Raw genomic sequence first — 18,267 nt, forward strand, 5'->3', positions numbered from 1 at the left:
TTCTTTTATTATGACTTATACGTATTATTTATATCCGATAAATAATACAAAACTCGATATTAACACTTTCCCGCCAAAATTCAATATTTCTATTTCCGTCACTAAGTGGTTAAATTACCACTTTGGTCCCTGTACCCTATTTTGGACTTTTCTTGACATTTTTCCTTTTAATTCCAATTCTAACTTTAGAATTGGAATATAACCTTAATTTTCTTATAATTAATTTCTCAAAACCGACCTACTTAAAACTTATTTTTCTTGACTTTATCAGAAATCTTTCCGATTTCGCCACTCTGCCTAATCTAAACTGGACATGTGGTCCAATTGGATAATTAAACATTTTGGGGTATTACAAAAAGGGACAAAGATACTTCAAAAGGGACAAAACAGCACAGGTACAAATGGTCATTTGCTTCCACCATCAAAACCAAAATGGAATTCATGAAGAGTCCAAGAGACTCCCTCAATTTGGCAAGTCTGGATCAAAAAATAAATACAGATTAGCAACCACACAAACACAAACTAAACAACTGAAAATATTAAAAATTAAAGAACAGAGTAGAGGGCATAACCTTGCTCAAAAGGTTCTAGCTCATCAAGACATTCCTCAACCACAAGAGGGCTGGTTTCTGCTCTGAGCCAATCCTGAGTGCACTCCAAAGCTTCCACAATTTTTGGAGTTAAAGAACTCCTAAAACAATCAAGCACTCTGCATGAGGTACTGAAGGCAGATTCAGAAGCAACTGTAGAAATTGGGACTGCAAGGATATCACGAGCCATCCTTGAAAGGATTGGAAATCTTGAACAATTGAGCTTCCACCATTTTAATATATCAAAAGCATCATCATTCTCAACACATGCCTCACTCAAATATGTTTCCAGCTCAGATTTCATTGGCCCAGTTTCTGCTTGCTCTTTATTGTGCTCAGCAAATTTGGCTTTCATCAATGATGTATGCCTCTTAGCAGCAGGAGGCACAGATAGGATTGACACATGATTAGAAACAAGCCCCTCAGGTTGACTGGAGCTGAACTGAAAACTTCCACTTCCACTTCCAGATAACCCACTCAAATATGCACTTTGGTACTCATCAAACAACATATTCAGCTCAAACTTAACACTATCAAACAACACAGAACCATGCTCCTTACCAAATAGATTGCATATAGAAAACAAAAGATCATTGAGTTTAGAAGTAGGATCAAAAATATGAGAGTAGAAAATCAATTTGTTCATTCTTAAAGGATCACCCCAGTACTTGTTAAACTTTTCTCTCATTTTCTTACCATCCTCACTAGCCATCATTTCATCCAACATAATAGACAGATCACAAATCTCCAAATAATGCATGTTAGAGGTAACATATAAGCATCCAGATATCCGCAGAGTAGTGATGTAAAAATAAGATAAGTAAGTGGCAAACTTCTTTGCAGTTTGCCAATCAAGAATGTTAGGAATGTTATCCACCATGTCATTCCTAAAATTATCATTTACTTCCTCATAAGAATTAAACACAGACTTGAATAAACAAGCAGTATCCAATATAAGATAGGTGGAATTCCATCTGGTAGCAACATCAAGACAAAGAGATTTTTTGGTTCCAAGTTTGGCCTCTAAAGCAAGATCTTTAAATTGTTTAAGCCTAGATCGATTGTTTCTTATATATCTTATGCAGTACCTAATCTTTTTTACAGATGAATTCATTTCTTTCAATCCATCATAAACTACCAAATTAATTACATGAGCAATACACCTCATATGCAAATACTGACACTTAGAAATATTAGTGCCCCATGAAATAATTTTTTTCTTAAATGCAGCAATTGCAGTATTGTTATTTCCAGCATTATCCATAGTCACAGTGAAAATATTATTTAAACTCCAAGCAAGCAAACAATTTTATAAAGTTTTGATAATATAATCACCTTTGTGACCACAAACAGGAACAAGGGAAAAAATTCTCTTATGTAGCTTCCACTCATTATCAATCCAATGACAGGTTACACACATATAATTGACTCTTTGAATACTGGTCCAAGTATCAGTGGTTATGCATACCCTTGGCTTTGATTTTAAAAAAAAAAATTAGCTTTAACCTCTCATCTAGATACATTTGGTAATAATCTCTGTTAACAGTCCATCTAGAGGGGATGTTAATTCTAGGGCAAGCCACATTCATCAATTTTCTAAAACCCTTTCCTTCTACAAATCTAAATGGAAGTTCATCAATTATAATCATATAAGCAAGTGCATTCCTAACATCTGCTTGTGAAAATTTCCATGTTCCCAACTGCCCCTTTCCCTCATCCCCCTCCTTACATTTAATCACAGGTTGCAAAGTAAGCAAAGCTTGCCTAGTTTCTTTACTATGTGGATTTTTAAGACATGCAACATTATGTGCTCTAAATGTTGAAGTGCCATTAAGTTTAGTGTCAGAATGATATACTCTAACACAGTATAAACACTTAGCCATAAGCAATTTTCCAGTTGATTCATCAACAATACGCTCATAATGCTCCCATACCTTTGATCTTACCATTATCTGCTTTCTTATCCACTGGCTTATTGCCAGTCACAGCTGCATCCTTCTCCTGCTGCAGACTGGGCTGAGGTGAGCCCTCATCATCATCAACAACAACATGTTGCTGCACACTAGGGAAGGGCAATGGATCAAGCAGGCCAAAGAGTGGATTATCAGCACCAATAGCAGCAGCACCAAGTTTTCCAGAGTCAGACATCTGCAAAGTGTAAGACACAACAAAACAGAATCAAATGCTACTCAGTCAACTAATAAACTAAACCCATATTACAAACACAAGGAAAAGGAACTTACCAAGGGAAAGGATGCAACAAACTTCAAAAATTGAAAGCAGATTAGTGATTCTCAGATCAAAATAAATGAATAGATCAACAAAAGGGTCCTTTGAGCTTCCACCAATAATTCACAGAGACTGTGAATCTTCTCCAACCAAATGATACAGGACAAAAAAAACATACAAACAGAGTCACAAACTCACAAAATCACAAACAGAGTCACAAACTCACAAAATCACAGACTCAGTCACAAAGACCATCAATAAAACACATGAATTTTAGAGATCCATAATTACCTTGTTTAAATGATTATGAATCTTAAAGATCTTGTTTAGGGCTTCCAGTCCAACACACCAAGCATGAAAAGCAGAACCAACAAACCATCAAACACATAAAGTAAATAAGGAAACAAAGAATCAGAACACAGAAATGAAGGACACAATATTCATCTGGAATGATAGAGATCCAGTTTAGGGCTTCCACCAAGCCTCCATTTGCGAATGTAAATCATGAAAACGATAAACAAAAAACCATAAAACATAGAAGGAAAAATAAGAATACGAAACGAAAGGATAGAAATCAGAACACATAAACAATAAATAGATCGAAGAACCCTTTATTCTTACCTTTTCAGAAATCAAATCAGGCTTCCACCTCTTCCATAAGCCTCCATTTTCAAACACAGAGAACACATGCAAGGCAAAAAAACCAACAGCAAACAAAAATAATACAACCACAGAACTCATAAAAGATGGAAAATAGAGTAAAAGAACCAAACTCACGAATTACAAAAGAAGTTGAGCGATTAATCGCATGATTAACATCAAACGGCAGGTTGGATCTCTATCGATTCATATTCAGAGCGCTAAACTGAGTAAGAAAAATTATTTAGGGCTTAGTTATAGTATAATCTATAGTGAATCAGAAAGAAAGAGTAGATAAATTAGGGTTTGAGCGAAGAACAGTTGCAGTTTTAGAGAGAGGGTAGAGGTTTTTAATGAGAGAGAGGGTCAGAGAGAGGAGTGAAGAAAATTCTGGAAGAGAGACGAGTGTTTAGGGTTAGGAAATTAGGTTAAAAAAAAGTTAAGGGGTTTATAAAGCCTTACAAAACGGCGTCGGATGCACCTAGGTTTAGAGCCTCCACACGTGCCTACCAAAACAACACCGTTTTGTAACTTCGGTTACATCGGTTTTTTAGTCGATTCGGTTCCCAAACCATCAAATCCAAACCAAACTCCAAACTCCATACTTTTTAATATTTAAAACCAAACCATTTCAACCGAATAACCGCCCCACACTTTGAACTTCGGTTCGGTCCGGTTTTTTGGTCAGGTTTGGTTTTTGTTCGGCCCTACCTAATACAATACAAGATGTGCTATATATATATATATATATATATATATATATATATGGGTAGACGTAAGAAAACCCTAAAGCCCTAATTTCTATTCCTCATTTTCGCCGCATCATTAAGGGAGGTGGTTATGGCCATTGTTTTTTCAAAATCACCTCCCTAATTCTCAAAATTTTCCATATTTGCTCTCATTGAATTAAATAAATGGCCTTCCATATATCACTAGTTCCTTGTTTTTTTTTTTAAGTTTCATCTCCTTTTAATGGGTTTATCTACCTTATGCTGGTTTATATTCTTTGAATGAGGAGTTGTACAAGTGTCTCTAGCGGATTCGGCTTTTCCAGCGGCATTCCGGCGTACTCCGGCTTCTTTCTAGCATACATTTGTCGTACCTCCGTCGCATCTTCGGCTTGTCCGTCTTCTTCGACATCCCATATATTTTGGAGAGGTGGAAGATTAAATCTACAAATTTAATTTCTTGCAACTAATTTTAGTTTTTAGACTTTAGATCTATTATTTTTTGGTTATAATTTATTAGATTTGTTTTTTATGCTTATATTTGGCTAGATCTATTATTAGATTTAATGTGAGTTTTTTGGGTAGTAGCTCAAAAGCCATTAGATTATTTTATGTAACAATCCGCTAGCACAATTGATGTGGCTAGACTCGAGACTTTTATAAGTCATTTTCCATTAATGAAGGATTTTATATCTTCCGACAAAAAAAAATATACGGGTAAAACTAAAGGGGAAAGAGACTGCACTATCCTTACTTAATAATAAACATAATAACCTAATGCTTACACTAGTTCAAAAGGAGATCAAATGGGCTGACTCGGTTTTTGAGCCCAAAAACCATTATTAATTTATCATTTTATTGTTATTTATTATTATTAAGGAGTTTTAGTCCAATTATAATAGGGTTTTATATTTTTAGGGGTTTTTTCTCTATAAATAGCTGAGTTATTTTCATTAATAAAAACAACTCAATTCATAAAAAGAAATAATCAAAGTTTAACCTTTTTTATCTTAATTTCTGGATTAAACCTTAACATTTGAGTAGTTTTGACATTAATTCTGCTTGACCTTCTTAACCTCCGAATTAATACTATTAGTTTGACACTAATCCCGCCCGTACTCCCAAATCCCCGAATTAGTATGGTACTGGACATATCTGTGTGACATACTTCTGATTCGAGTGTCAGATTATTTTTGCACCGATATAGTCTCGGTCCAAATGGCTTCTCGAGAGGGCGTGGGGGGGGGGGATTGAGAACTTAATTTCCTTAATAAATGAAAATCAGCTTATGAAAAATTAAAAGGCTGATTTGAGAATTTTATAAGTTAAACTGGAAATCAATATAACAAGCATAAATTAAATAAAACTGAGTTTTTATAGTGGTTTTGCAACTGCATACATCCACTACCCAAGGTTTCTCCACCTAGGGTTTCCACTAACCAGTTTCTCTTCCGGGCAAAAAACAAAAGCCTTGAAATACAGCACTAAAAACTACACGTTCTAGTATGATTTCCCAACCCTGGTTTTACCAAGAACCAGAAACTTACAACCAGTAAACTTATCACCTAGGCGTTTACAAAACCTTGAAAACAGAAGTTCTTTTCAGGTGCAAAAGATAAACTCCAAAAATACATATCAAACTAATAGGTAAAGTGAGTTTAATGAAATACCAAATATTTAAGCTGAGTAATAACCATTTGAAAAATGACCTATAAATGCATGAAAAAAGTTTGCTGCTATGAATAATATTTTTACTCTGAAATCTCTTACTTGAAATGAAGAAGATGATGTATTATTTATAGAGAAAAGAATTCTCTAAAATTTCCTCTAGATATTTTGCCAAAGATTCTTTTTGAAATATTGTTATGCTAGAGGACAACAAAGGAAACCTTCCAGAAGCAGAAAGAGAAATGCACAATGAGCAAAAACAGTTAGAAAATCAGAGAATGTTTTTCTTTGCAAAATGGTGAGATCTTGTGTGCACATGTGACTTTATGAATCATCATTTCAAAACAAATTTTGTGTAGAGAAAACATCTAGAAGAATGCATTTTGGTTTGAGCTTTGATATTTGGAATTCAATTAATCCCACAAACCTTTACATCATGACCTACAAGCTGAAGGCCCATCTTGAGACTTCCTGAATTTGTTTCCGTCTACTGACTTGAATTAGCTTACTCGTTAGCTTCATTATGCATGTGACTTACTGAACAGTACACATTAAGATTACTTTATCAAAGTTTAATGAAGAATGCATGAAGTGCAGAATGCCAACAAATGAAAATATTTGATTTTTAACTCAAATTAGCTCCCACTGAATTTGTGCCAAACTAATTTTCAAGCATTTTTTATATTTTTTTCATAAGAGTTTACAAAAAACTAAGATTAGTTTATCTTGAAGATAAGGAAAGTAAATCAGTTTGAACTATAATCAATTAGTAAGCAAAAAAGCCATAATAAAAAGATAGCGTAGAGAATTCTGCAGCAAATGGCATTCATAATAAGTGACAAAAAAACAGCAATATTAGTCCCCCTTTTTGTCAAACATCCAAAAAGAGCAATGGGAGAGTAAGCAAGACAAGTTCAATTAGCATTTAAAAACAGAAAACAAAGAAACCATTAAATGAAAAGCAGCTAAACCACAAGCAACATAAATATCCTAATGCTTTGAAAACTAGAAAAAGCACTTATTCCTCACGAGTTGAAGCCTTAGAACCTATTTCTCCAGGTGAGTTTTAATGCTTGATCGGGTGGTCCTTTTAGAAATAGAAATGGGTGTGTTGGACTGATCAGTTTTGGGAGAGTTTGATCAACTAAGTATCAAAGGCTCTGTAGGTTCAGGATCAGCTCCAGAACCTTTCTCTTTCTTTGATAGTGGCTCTTTCTCCTCTTTATTATTTACCTTCAATAATGATGGGGCAGCAATGGTTGTGACTGGAATAAACAGATCTGTGATTCCCCTCTTTAGTCCTGTGAGCCATGACTCAATGCTCATCCTTAGCAGCTTATCCAAAAGCTCAAACTTAGTGTCTACCAAGGCACGAATATCAGCTTGAGTGGGATCGGTTTTAACCTTTAATAGCTTCTCCATCAGCAACTATACAGAGTATATCTACCAGAATCTGGGATATCTGATTAGCTTGATCCCTAGAAGACATCTTTTTTTTTATGAGAGATCCTTGAACTCCTCATTTCAACAACTTTATTATCTCCATCAGATACCTCCTTGTGAGAAACCTAATCTACCACTTTATCATCTACCATATGATCTTCTACCACTTTATCATCATACCCAGAAATATCATTTGGAGGAGTGGGATCCTTAGGCTTGTTTGCAGTAACTTTTGGAGTTCCTCCTTTGGTAAAGATTCTTCTTTTGGCTAGAGGCTTCCTTCCTACACTTTTCTTGGTAATCTTCTCAACCTTTTATGTCTTGATTAATACTCCTTGCGTCTTCCTCAGCTCCATTTCCTTAACAAGTTTCTCTGCATCAATCTTGATAGGATCATTAGAATCCTTTGATTTTTCACATTCAGAAGCTAATTCTTTTCCTTTTGCAGACTTGAACTCTTCCTCAACAGAAGTTGATTCAGAGTCAGAGGTCTCTTCTGCCTCTGATTTTTTATCCTTATCAGTTTATTCTATGGACTCCTTCTTTTGACTCTTCTTCTATACTTTCTTCTTCTGACTCAGCTAACTCATCATCATCAACAAGCTGAGTAGCTTCAAACTCCTTAGCATCTTTGAACTTTTTGGTTTTGGAGATAAAACCCTGTCCAATCTTGTATGTTTCCATTAGTGCAGAAGCTAATTCCTTAGACACATCCAACCCCAATTGTTCAAATACCACAACTAACAACATAACAAATGGTAAACCTTTAGATTTTGTTATCCCAGACAGAAAACTTAGAATTAAATAGCATAAGTTAAACTTCCTCTTCTTAATTATATGCCACATCACACATTATTTTACACTGCTAACATAATCAAGAGAGCCTGACTAAGGAGCAATAAAAGTCGTGAGAAATTTGTGTAATACGCGATAGTGAGTGTTGAGTGAGGCTGAAGAAATATCCAGCAATCCAACTCTCTTTCCTTCACAAATCTCCTTCTTGAACGTTTCTTTATTGAAATATGTGATCTTCTTAATTTGAGACCTATTTGCTATTTTAGAACCTCTATTTGGTATTCCAAATGGATCAGACAGCAAATCTAGAGTTATCACGTGAGTTTTTTCTTGAAAACTAACCTAAAAACTCTCATTATCCTTTACTACCAAGGTCTTGAAAAATTGCTTGACAAGAAATACATACATGACTTCTTTAATCTTCAGAAAAATCATCCAACCTTGAGCCTCAAACCATTCTCTGAAAAGTTGCTCCTTTTTCCCAAAATAACCCCAATCGATGAACTTCGGTCTTATAACAGCATTTGGAATTTCTCCCTCAACTTTTTCTGCTTTCCCTTTTGAAATCACAGGGCTTTTCTCCACCTTAGCTTTCTTTCCTGTGAGGGTCTTTCATGTAGACCCATCTTATTCAGTAGTGAGACCCCTCTTTTTGCCTTTAACCACCATTGAAGAGAAGAGAGAAAGATGTTCGAGGAGAGAGAGACAAAATAGCAGAGAATGAAAGGTTCTTAGGGTTTTACTAAACATAAAAATAGCTTAGTCTAATTTATAAAGAAGGAACAAAATGTCGTTCCTTTTGAATTTCAAAAGATGCTGATCTTTTAGTGGAAAGATATGTGTAACAAGGATGGTCACAAGAAGGGTAAGATTCATACACGTGGTAGAGATATGTGAAGAGGCTAAGTAAACCGTTGAGGTTAAAGTGAAAAATATAGATAAGAAATATGTAAAATCATTAATTACTTAATCTTAAATGCTTAACATTTGAATTTGAATATTATTTTCAGATTTAACACAGCTGACAACATAATCTTGGCAAGATAAAAAAAACTGAAATTTAAGAATTCAAATTTTGCTTCTTTTAAGATAAGAACAAATATTTAACAAGAAGCATTTACACAAAATATTCCAGATGCAAGATACAAATATCCAAATCTAAGAGAAAAATAAACTACTTAAGAGAAGATAAAATCATGAAGAAAAAATAACTTAGCATAAAAAATCAGGGGAAAGCAATTTAAAAGAAAAATCAAACGAAAGAGTTATGGTGCATCTTCTAAAAGCATGAGACCGAATTCTCTCCTGATCCTGCAAAAAGTTTCTTCATTTAAGGGTTTTGTAAAAATGTCTGCAAGCTGTTTTTCAGTAGGAATAAAAAATAGCTCAATATCATTAGCTTGAACATGATCTCTTATAAAATGATCCTTGATTTCTATATGCCTGGTTCTGGAATGCATGATAGGATTTTTGGTCAAATTAATAGCACTAGTGTTGTCACAGATAATAGGAATCTTAGTGTACCTTAGATTGTAATCTTCTAATTCCTGCTTCATCCAAATAATTTGAGCAACATAACTTCCTGCAGCAATATATTATGCCTCAGCAGTTGAGAGAGCTACTGAGGTTTGCTTTTTTGCTGAACCAAGATATTAAGGCATGACCCAATAATTGGCATGCTCCTGAAATACTTTTCCTATCAGTCCTACTACCTGCAAAATCAGCATCACTATATCCAACAAGATAAGATGAGATGTCTCTTGGATATCAAAGACCTAATTCTTGAGTACCAAGAAGATATCTAAGAATTCTTATGACAGCAATAATATGAGATTCTTTAGGATCATCTTGAAATCTAGCACAAACACATACACTGAAATGAATATCAGGACGACTAGCTGTAAGATAGGGTAATGATCCAATCATACCTCTATATAGCTTGCAATCAATAGATTTACCTTTCTCATCTTTCTCAACTTTGAAAGTTGCACTCATTGGGATTTTTGTGTGTTTAGCTTCAGTCATTCTAAACTTTTTGATCAATTCTTTTACATACTTTGACTGAGTAATGAAGATTCGATCTTTGCATTGCTTGATTTGAAAACCCAAAAAGAAGTTTAGTTCACCCATCATGCTCATTTCAAAATCATTTTGCATCATATCAGAAAATTCCTTGCACAAGCTATTTTTGGTAGAACCAAAAACAATGTCATCAACATAGATTTGTACAATAAGAATATCTCTGAGTTGTTTCTTAATAAACAGAGTTTTGTCCACTCTTCCTCTAGTGAACCCATTTTTTAGCATGAAATTGCTCAATCTATCATACCAAGCTCTTGAAGCTTGCTTTAGCCCATATAGAGGCTTTTTTTAGCTTGAACACATGATTAGGATGTTCAAAGTCTTCAAATCCTTGAGGTTGTTCCACAAATACTTCTTCATTCAGAAAACAATTCAGAAAAGCACTCTTTACTTCCATTTGTTGTAATTTGAAGTTTATGTAGCTTGCATAGGCACAAAGCATTCTTATAGATTCAAGTCTTGCCACAAGAGCAAAGGTTTCATCATAGTCCATAGGAGCAAAGGTTTCATCATAGTAAATTCCATTAGCCTGATTGTAACCTTTAGCCACAAGCCTTGCTTTGTTTATCACAACATTTCCTTGGTCATCTAGCTTGTTTCTGAATACCCACTTTGTTCAAATGATTGTTTTGTTCTTCGGCCTTAGAACCAAATTCCATACTTCATTTCTTTCAAATTGATTTAATTCCTCTTGCATGGCAATCAACCAGTTTTCATCTGTTAGAGCCTCATCAACACCCTTACGTTCAATCTTTGATACAAAGGCAATATGTGTGATGCTTGCCATTATCTTTTTGAGTTCACTTCTAGTCATCATTTTGTTTGATGGCATGGTAAGAAGATTCTCATGAGAATGATACTTATGATATCTCCATTCTCTTGGTAAGATATTACTTCCATGAATACTTTTTGTATACTGATCAGCTTGAACAGGTGGTTCTTGAAGCTGATCTTCCACTCTGTCAAGCTCATTTGATTCCAGAGATGATGTTTGATCATTTGACTCATGTCGCTGTTTTCCTTCTTTTGGCATAGAGTTACTAGCTGTAGAAGGATCATCTCCAGACATATCTCTACTAGATAGAGCATTGTTAAATTCTTTAATAACAACATGCACAGATTCTTCTATAAGGAGAGACCATTTAGTAAAAACTCTATATGCCTTACTATGTTCAGAATAACCCATGAAAACAGCTTCATCTGATTTAGCATCAAATTTTGCTAAGTGTGTTTTGTTGTTATTGTGAACATAGCATTTGCAACCAAAGATTTTGAAATAACTTACATTTGGTTTCCTTTCTCTCCAAAGATCATATGGAGTCTTTTTTAGAGTGGACCTCACCAGAGCTCTGTTTTGAATATAGCTTGCAGTACTGACAACTTCTGCGCAGAAGTATTTTGGCAGATTAGCTTCACTGAGCATTGTTCTAGCCATTTCTTGCAGGGATCTATTCTTTCTTTCACACAACTCCATTTTGTTGAGGAGTTCTAGGGGCTGAAAAGGTATTAGAAATCCCTTGAGAGTTGCAGAAGTCTTCAAAAGACTTGTTCTCAAATTCTCTTCCATGATCACTTCTAATGGAAATGATTTTGAGTCCTTTTTGATTCTTGCACAGAATTTCAAATTTTTCAAATACTTCATCTTTGTGAGCAAGGAATATTGTCCATGTGTACTTGGAGTAATCATCAATAACAACTAGAGCATAGGATTTTCCTCCTAAGCTAGAAGGGGTTATTGGACCAAATAAATAAAGATGAAGGAGCTCTAGACATTTCGAAGTAGCAATAAGACCATATGATTTAAAAGAAGACCTATCATGTTTTCCTTTCATATAAGCATGCCATACATCATTTTCTCAAAATTTAGCTTAGGCAGACCACACACTAAATCCTTTTCAGACAGTTTAGATATGAGATGCATGCTAGCATGACCTAGTCTTTTATGCCACAGCCAACTTTCATCCTCAAGAGATGCAAGACAAATATCATAGAGGCATAATATCAAAACAACAAGATAACACATTTTCAAATCTTTTACCAATAAAGAGAGTTTTATTATCATGAAAATCTTGTACCTCATAGTGAGTTGGCTGAAAGATAACTTTGTTCTGCTTATCACAAAACTTACTTACACTTGGGAGATTGTACTTTAATCCATCAACTAAAGAGACACCTTCAATAGATGGATTTTTTTAATAGCCCCAATGCCAATGATTTTAGCTTTACTATCATCTCCAAAACTAACTGTTCCTCGATCCTTTAGCTTGATACTAGTGAACATGGATTTGTCACCTGTCATATGCCTTGAGCAAGCACTATCCATATGCCATTTTTTATCATCCTTGCTCTTTAGACAAACCTGTTATAACTAAACATGTTTAGGTACCCAAAATGATTTGGGTCATTTTGGGTCAGTAGCACTTTCAGTTTTTGTTCCTTTGACAAACCCAGATGAGTTTAGTTTGAGAGGTTCCATTTTAGCCTTACAGAATTTTAAAACATGTCCTTTGATATTTCAGTAAAAACAGGTAGCATGTGACATAAAAGGGGTGAAAGCTCTTTTGGTTATGGTTTTGAATTTAGTGAAATCATATTTAAAAAATGCTTCTAGTTTCTTAGGTTTAGAAAAATCCTTCAAAACCAATACCACAAATATCACTATATGGGCGCTGATTTCCAAAAAGCATGTTTAGATTTTCATTTCCCTTAGTGAATTTTGTGAGATCTTTAATGACAAGATCAATCTTCTTTCGCATATCATCATTCTGTTGCAAAAGATTGATTCTAAGGTTGTTTGATGTTTCTAATTCCTTTTTCAGGAATGAAACTCCAATTTCAGCTCTTTGAAGCTTTTCATTCATTAGTTCAAAATCCTTTTGCATTTTTTTTCCTTTCCAATCTCATCAGCCTGAGAGATTTACATTTTAGTGTCAGAAATGACATTTTTGGTTTTTGCTTTTAGTTGTACAGATTTCTTTGAGATAATTTTATAAGCAATAAAAATATCATTACAGTTGTGAAGTAATTCATCATAAGTTAGTGTTTCAGACTTTCTACCTCATTGTCCGATGAATCAGCTTCATAGCCATTAATATTAGCTTGACCACTGTTATCTCCAGTCTCAATTTCCATTAGACATAGATTTGCTTTTTCCTCTGGTTTATCCTCATGTCCAGTATTTGAGTCATCAAAATCACTCCATGCTGCTAATCCTTTCTTGGGTTTATCAGATTTTGTTGTTCTTTTTAATTTTGGACAATCAGTCTTGAAATGTCCTGGTCAATTACAGCCAAAGAACAACACATCTGAGCCTTCCAAGATCAACTTTTCCTTTGATGAACTTCTTCATATTGTTTCTGTATCGTTTATCTCCCTTTCGATACATCTTAGTGAACCTCTTAGTCATCAAGGCTATTTCTTCATCTAAGCTGATTTGATCATCACTCTCACAATCAACTTTTAGAGCCAAATCTGATTTCTTTCTTCTTTCCTGTGCTATCTCCTTTCCTTTATATTTCACCATTTCATATGTCATGAGAGAACCCACGAGTTCATCAAAACTGTAGTTCTTTAGTTTTTTTAGCTTCAACGATAGTAGTAGTTTTGCTTTCCCATTTCTCTGATAGGGATCTCAGAGTCTTTTTCACGAGCTGTTCATCTGTGAAGTTTTCTCCCAAACTTTTGAGTCCATTGATAATGTTAGAGAATCTGGAGCTAAGCTCTGATATGCCTTCATCAGATCTCATCTGAAATAGCTCATAATCTCGCAGAAGCAGATTAATCTTGGTTTCCCTTACTTGATTAGTTCCTTCATAGGTAACTTGAAGCTTTTCCCAGACTTGCTTAGCAGTGACACAGTTTCTGACACGATTATATTCACTAACATCCAGAGCACAGTGAATCATAGTGATTGCTTTAGCATTAGTCTGTACCACTCTCCAATCAGCTTCATTGAACTCAGTTTCATCTTTTCTAACCTCTATTCCATCAGCATTGAACCTGGTTGGAGGAATAACCCCATTTATAATACTCTTCCAGCATTCAATATCCTGAGACTGAATGAAGCTTTTCATTCTGTTTTTCTAGTAGTCATAGTTAGACCTATTGAACAAAGGAGTTCTAATAATGGAGTTTTCTTCTGGTAGTCCAGAAGCACTGAGATAAGATCCACCATGAGTAGCCATAAATCAACTATGAGAATGCTAAAATAGCAAGAAGCAAGCAGAGCCTGCTCTGATACCAAGTGTTGGTCCAGATAGCTTCTCAAGAGGGGGTGGGGGATTGAGAACTTAAAAACTTTTCCTTAATAAATGAAAATTAGCTTATGAAAAATAAAAAGGCTGATTTGAGAATTTTATAAGCTAAACTGGAAATCAATATAACAAGCATAACGTAAATAACACTGAGTTTTTATAGTGGTTCTGTAACTGCATACATCCACTACCCAAGGTATCTCCACCTGGGATTTTCACTAACCAGTTTCTTTTCCGGGCAAGAAACAAAAGCCTTGAAACACAGCACTAAAAACTACACGTTCTAGTATGATTTCCCAACCCTGGTTTTACCAAGAACCAGAAACTTACAGCCAGTAAACTTATCACCTAGGCGTTTACAAAACCTTGAAAACAGAAGTTCTTTTCAGGTGCAAAAGATAAACTCCAAAAATACATATTAAGCTAATAGGTAAAGTGAGTTTAATGAAACACCAAATATTTAAGCTCAATAATAACCATTTGAAAATGACCTATAAATGCATGAAAAAAGTTTGCTGCTATGAAGAAGATTTTTGCTTTGAAATCTCTTACTTGAAATGAAGAAGATGATGTATTATTTATAGAGAAAAGAATTCTCTAAAATTCCCTCTAGATATTTCGCCAAAGATTCTTTTTGAAATATTGTTATGCTAGAGGAAAACAAAGGAAACCTTCCAGAAGCAGAGAGAGAAATGCACAATGAGCAAAAACAGTTAGAAAATCAGAGAATGTTTTTCTTTGCAAAATTGTGAGATCTTGTTGTGTGCACATGTGACTTGATGAGTCATCATTTTAAAACAAATTTTGTGCAGATAAAACATCTAGAAGAATGCATTTTGGTTTGAGCTTTGATATTTGGAATTCAATTAAGCCCACAAACCTTTACATCAGATCCTACAAGCTGAAGTCCAATCTTGGGACTTCCTGAATCCATTTTCTGTCTGCTTACTTGAATTAGCTTACTCGTTCAATATTAGCTTCATTATGCCTGTGATTTACTGAACAGCACACATTAAGATTACTTTATCGAAGTTTATGTATCATCAAAATTAGGGGTAACCTTTAGCCAACAATTGTCATGCGAGTCAAGATGCACGGAGGCATGACGATCTTTTATCCAACTTGATGAATCAAATCCATTCGATTCTCATCCATACCAGTTTGGTAATGAGGGACTCAAGACGCTAAATGGCATGGATGATATCCATGCAACTTGATAGATCAGATCCAGTAATAAATAGACCGACTTAGGTTATTGGGTAAGTCAAAATGCTGGGAGGGCATGTAAGATCATCATTACTGAGTCAGGCTGAATTGATTGTTAAGTACTGTCAAGGTGTGTCTCACGATAAATGATTTATGAAAAGTGGAATGAGATATCTAGTGAAGGTGTCGATTCCTCAACCTCCAAGACCTCAAGTGTAGAGTTTGAAATCACCATCTATTTTATTAAGTCAGGCAAAATTGATTGTTGAGTACTCATTTGTAATATCCAGTGTGTTTTAGGCAAATTTTGTCGAGGTTTCGGATAGTTTCTGGTTTGTTTCCGTTGGATTACATGTTAATTATTGGGCATGTGGCATGTTATGGTTATCGGATATTAAACTTGTAGATCACTAAACTTTTCTCAAATTACAAAAAGGTCACAAACAATTTTTTTCTTACAAAATGGACATTGTATAATACCTTTTGTTATAAAAATGTCTCTGTTGTTACGAAAAGAAAACTAAACTTTTTGCGAATTACAAAAAACTCATTGGGTTATACCTTTTATTACTAAAAGGTCACTAAACTATATTCTTTTTTGTAATTTTGTGTCACTATCCAAAATCTCGGGCCGTGGCCGGCGCTAGGAAATGGGAATGGTAGTTCTGAAACCTGTAGCAAGCCTTTAAAAATACGTATAAATTTTTCGCAAAACAATTCATAATCAATCACAAAACCATTTTCATAAAACCGCTCAAGGTTTGACGTATACTAACATCTTTTCAAAACTGATACAAAATAAACTTTTTGGAAATCAGGGTCTTATAAAGCGATATCTCATATCCAGCAATGCCCTGTTTCAACTTATACAAATCATAATCATAACCAATTCCGTTCAAAGGTAATTGGTAAAAAAATCAAACGGTTAAAACATAGTTTTCATAAACTATGAAAGTACATATACCATATGTCAGATTTTACGCAATATCCTCAAAACCTTTTGATAGACTATCCATGCCATCTATACTAGGACTTGACTACTTGCAGCACTACTTATTGACTCCTTTTTAATGTACTTAAAGACTTATGGAACAAGAATGGAAGTCTGTCACTTCAGATAATTTCACCTGAAATGAAATACTTTGGGAATCAGTCGACACTGAGTGAGTTCATAATTTACAAATCAATATACAAAACAAAACAATGCACAAACAGTTTTACACATGAATCCAAATACAAGTCTCCAGATGAAACCTTAATCGTTAAGTTGAATCCTGATGATTCCAACTTGATCTTGCACAAATATTTATTACCCTTATCATAATACTTATGGTTCAGTCTTAGGATAATTCAACCGAGTTTTCTGACCATATAGCACATTTCCTTATATCCCACAAAACACAAACACAAAACAAAAAAACTCGAGATAATTCAATCGAGAAGTATTCTAGCCATGAGTCTCGAGGTAATTCAACGGGTTATCTCATGCTAGATCACACCGCACAATATCAAACTCAGTTCATACCACACAACGTCAAACTCTTGCACAGATGAAGTACTTCAAACTCGTTAAGCTTAACTAGTGATCACATAGTTCCTATTGCCGCTCAATAGGAAAGCTTGTTTCATCGGATTTATATTGGTTTTAAACCAATGATGTATACATTTTACATAAACATTTTGACATTGAGTAATGATTATGCAGTTTACATAAATAGTTTGCATTTAAAAGTAATGCACATTTAATATGTCAAATGTAAATATTTATAAACTCACAGCTTTCTTATCCATAATCTTTGATTTATAGCATAAGCTCCCCGAGCTCCTTGTTCCTTCATAGGTTGCCTTGTCGAACCTAGGACAAATCATATAGATATTGCTCGAGAGATAACTAATAAGTAATTTGTCGTACTATCGAACCCGTAATCAACTACGTTTGCTAACTGTATAATAGTCCGACCTACAAACGAAACCCACATGCTTAAAGTTCAGAATATCATCTTCAACTTTCGTTTAGGTCTCGGACTAATTCTAGCACCCAAAGGTGTCGGAACCTAACCCGTAAGTTAACAACTTGGGCTATCCACAATCGCAGAACTGTTACGCATAACCTAATGTTCTGCTTCGTTTGGACCACTTAGAGGCTGAATTGGCAGAAACCTAAAAATGTTTGCAAATAACACCTTTAGGTTTCCGTATGAACAAACGGAACTTAATTCGGAGCTGTATAGCTCGAGATATTGCCCTCGCAATATTCCTGTTTTGTAGCGTAACTTTTCCAGCAACTATGTTAAACTTTCATTCAATCAAACTTAACTCTAATGAACTCTAATTCAGCCCTATCAATCATGAATCAAGCATAAATTCAACACTTAAACTTCATCTTCCTCAACAAAGCTTAGGGTCGAATGCCCTTTACCATTTGCATTTCAAATTTGCAATCAACACAACACATTTCTATAGTTTTCTTAGTTTATTCATCAAACACCTTATCCTCATGAGTTGTTTCCAAATGCATAAGTCATATCTCACTTAATTATAACATCAAACACTTGACCAATTTCAGAATATTTCCTTACCTCAAGGACGTTCCATGGCCGATGCACTAAGCATGCAAGAAGAACCATCAAAACC

General features: G+C 34.7%; 1 protein-coding gene across 1 annotated transcript; it reads right to left on the reverse strand.

Annotated features, from left to right (window-relative positions):
* Nucleotides 1-405: 405 nt before the first annotated feature.
* On the reverse strand, nt 406-1,854 carry LOC126669356 (zinc finger BED domain-containing protein RICESLEEPER 2-like). Its single transcript, XM_056104440.1, has 2 exons — nt 556-1,854; nt 406-477 (listed from the first exon to the last, which is right to left on the reverse strand). Exons 1-2 carry the CDS (start codon nt 1,852-1,854, stop codon nt 406-408), a joined length of 1,371 nt encoding a protein of 456 aa, XP_055960415.1.
* Nucleotides 1,855-18,267: the final 16,413 nt, after the last annotated feature.

The sequence above is a fragment of the Mercurialis annua genome, linkage group LG1-X (genome assembly GCF_937616625.2).
Source record: "Mercurialis annua linkage group LG1-X, ddMerAnnu1.2, whole genome shotgun sequence".
Lineage (NCBI taxonomy): Eukaryota > Viridiplantae > Streptophyta > Magnoliopsida > Malpighiales > Euphorbiaceae > Mercurialis > Mercurialis annua.